The sequence below is a fragment of the Myotis davidii genome, unplaced genomic scaffold, assembly GCF_000327345.1.
Source record: "Myotis davidii unplaced genomic scaffold, ASM32734v1 scaffold133, whole genome shotgun sequence".
Classification (NCBI taxonomy): domain Eukaryota; kingdom Metazoa; phylum Chordata; class Mammalia; order Chiroptera; family Vespertilionidae; genus Myotis; species Myotis davidii.
In genome coordinates, this window is record NW_006284732.1 from 3,254,116 (window position 1) to 3,257,484 (window position 3,369).

The following is a 3,369-nucleotide window of genomic DNA, read 5'->3' on the forward strand; positions in this document are numbered from 1 at the left end:
AACTGGAGAGCATTATGCTAAGCGAAATAAGCCCATCAGAGAAAGATAAATATAACATGATCTCACTCATTTGTGGATTATAATGAACAATATAAACTGATGAACAAAAACAGATCCAGAGACAGAGAAGCATCGATCAGATGCTCAAACCTCAGAGGTAAGGTAGGGGAGGGTGGGGGTAAGGGGGAGAGATCAACCAAAGGACTTATATGCATGCATATAAGCCTAACCAATGGACACAGACGCCAGGGGGGTGAGGGCATGAACGGTGAGGGGGAAAGAGGGGATAAGGACACATATGTAATACCTTAATAAAAAAAAAAAGTAACATCAATTTCTAATCAAAGCTGAAGTTAAAGAAATAAAGTACATTACAAAATTTAGAAGTTGGGAGGTATAAACACTTTTATGAATAAATAAACATTTAACAAACTTTTTATATAATTAGTTTAAAGCAATGTATTAGCACATAGATGACATTTTAACACAAAAGGTTAGCATTCATTTTGAAGTAGCACAGCCCTATGATCTGCAGCAATGACTTGTGCATAACTTGTTAGTACTCTAGAACAATTCACTGTTAGCTAAAGGCTCTCACCAAATCACTAGGTTACCTGAAGCAGCCAATGTGGCCATACTAAATGTTATGTTTGGTAAATGAGACAACTGCCAAGAGGATCTACACTTCTTTTCTGATAAACACATATCTCCTAAGAGATTCAGTAGGCCATGACACCACATCACCCCATCACTATCTGCTATATATTGTCATCATGTATAATTTAACCTTTATTTTCTATAGTTAGTTATGAACAAGTGTTTTACATAAACTAAAATGATGAATGTCTCAAATCACACAGGTCTTCCTCAGAAATTATGATATTTGTACCATTTGAAAATCATTGCTACTCACCAAATTATGAACCAAGTGACATAGCTATTCGAATTCTGGATGCAACCAGTGTTTCACTTTTTCTCTTTACTGAATTTCACAAAAAAATTACTTTAGCTTTACAAGTTTACATCTTTCAGTGTAGACAATAATATTTTATTGGGTATTTTGGGAAGAGCCAGCTCAAGGATTCTTGAATGGCAGTGATGCTAAAGAAAACTAGGGAGCCATTTTAAATTATTTTAACAACAGACCAAGGCCCATAATGTTTCCATTAATTGTGGGATTAAAGAATGCAAATAATAGCCCTAGCCTGTTTGGCTCAGTGGATAAAACATCAGCCTGAAGACCAAAGGATCCTGGGTTTGATTCTAGTCAGGGGCACATACCTCAGTTACAGGCTCCTCCCCGGCCCAGGCCCTGGTCAGGGTGCATGCAGACGGCAACCAATCAATATGTTTCTCTCTCATCAATATTTCTCTGTCTTTCCCTCTCTCTTCCACTCTCTCTAAAAACCAATGGAAAAATATCCTCAGGTGAGGATTAAAAAAATAAAAAAGAATGCAAATCATAAAGTATAAAATAGGTAGAAAGCATAACTTTCTGTGGTTGTAGGAAGAATCAGTATTTTTAAGACATGCTTTATCTAAGACAATAACTGAGTATTTTTTAATTACCATGCTGCAGCACTTAAGACAGTTCTAATAGTTACCAGAAAAGTAACTACTAGATCATCTCAAGTCATCAAGAAAATTAAAATGTATTTAGTAAAATCTTTTAAGAGGCAGAAAATTACGTAATGCATTGAAAAAGGTTTTCTGTCAAAATTATCTTGAATTATTCTTGGTATTTATAGTAGCAAATCTCAGTTCCTACCTGGAACGTTCTCTCATGCTAAATACACATGCATTCAAGTATTATGCACTTATTTTACTAATCTATTTCACTGAGAATCCTGCAAATATTTTTAAATGTTGTATTTAAGCATTAAATAATGTTTAATTTAAATGTTATTCTAAAGAATAGCTATTAATTAAAATTTACTAAGATGGCCACTAAGTATTTTACTTCCAAGATACAAACCTACTGCAGCATGAAACTGTGATAACGCATCAGCTAGCTGTCCAGCAGCAAGCAATTTCTTCCCCAATTCAAGATGTTTCTCAACATCTGCATTCACTCCACATTCAGCACCTAAAAACAAATTAAAAAATAAGTTAATTGTCCATGGACCAAGATTTAAATCTAAAGAATAAAATGTTAACGCTATAATTATCTGTCTCAGAAATTTATCAGATGAGAAAAGTAAAAGGAGCTGAAAAGTGGCCTAGAAAAAGTAACAATAAGGCACAAGCATGCTTCATTTTATAGAGTATAAGCAACCCAAAAATATACCATATTAACCTAGTCAATGAAAAGAATGTAACCAGTCTACAAAATATAAGGGAAACTATACAACACAGTAGTAGTAAAACTATGTTGAACAACAAAATTAGAACTGCTTTCTTAAACTACTCTCACTTTAATGAATATTATCAAGGCCACAATAATATTCAAGTACTTGGTGAGCACCTACAATTTACCAGGCACTATTCTAAGTATTTGGGATAAGTGCAAAGCAAACAAAAACCTACACCAGTCACAGTGCCTGGCATTAAAGGAGGAAACAGACGTAAGAAATAGGTAAATTACATAGCACGTTAGGGAAAAGTACTATGGAGAAAGCAGAACTGTGTGATGGGGTCAGCAGTGCTGGGCTTCCAGTTTTAAGTAAGGTGGTGAATGGTGTGCTTCATTGAGAAGCTGACATCTGAGCAAAGATCTAATTGAAGGAAGTGAGGAAGTCAACATGCAAGTATCTAGGAAAAGAGCTTTTCAAGAAGAACCAGGTCATGTGCCAGAAACAGCAGGAAGGCCAGAATGGCTACCACAGAGCCAACAGGGAAGAACAGAGTATAACATGAAGTCAAAGTAGAGGGGCTATGTCTGGCTTTGGTTTCACTCTGGGTAAAACAGGGAGCTACTGAGGAATTGTGAGTAGAATAATATGATCTGCCTGGCCAAGCCAATTATTAATGTGCTGCCTCTCTGCTTTGAATTCATCTTTTAGTACTTGGCTGTAAAAAAATTGATTTTTTAAGCATTTCTTTATACAGCACAATGTTACACTTTGTTAGAAAATGGCACTGAAGGGGCACTGCAAGAAGGACACCTTCTGGTTCCCCTTACTGCCTTTACTTTTTTCTGGCTCCTGCTTCATGGTACGCATGGGAAGGACATCCAGTGGTACACTGTCATATGGCTATATGCCCAGGGATCCAGTCCCTCAGCAATCTGGCAGCCTTGGCCGGACACCACCTCCCTACAAGGACACCATGCACTCGAGGCTTCATACCCACAACAGCACCCTGACTCCCCTGCATACAGCTAACCAGCCTGGGCTCACCTACTAGTATACTTGAGAAGGTTGTTTCCTG

The 3,369-nt window shown here is 37.0% G+C and overlaps 1 protein-coding gene across 1 annotated transcript in view; it reads right to left on the reverse strand.

The window, feature by feature from the left end:
* Nucleotides 1–3,152, reverse strand: part of DNAJC3 (DnaJ heat shock protein family (Hsp40) member C3) — a 57,314-nt gene extending 54,162 nt beyond the window's left edge. The window contains exons 1-2 of the mRNA XM_006755053.2: nucleotides 3,122–3,152; nucleotides 1,976–2,086 (exon numbers count right to left, since the gene is read on the reverse strand). Coding sequence (XP_006755116.1) covers nucleotides 1,976–2,086; nucleotides 3,122–3,152 — 142 coding nt within the window. The remainder of the gene's footprint in view (nucleotides 1–1,975; nucleotides 2,087–3,121) is intronic.
* Between the last annotated feature and the right edge of the window lie 217 nt (nucleotides 3,153–3,369).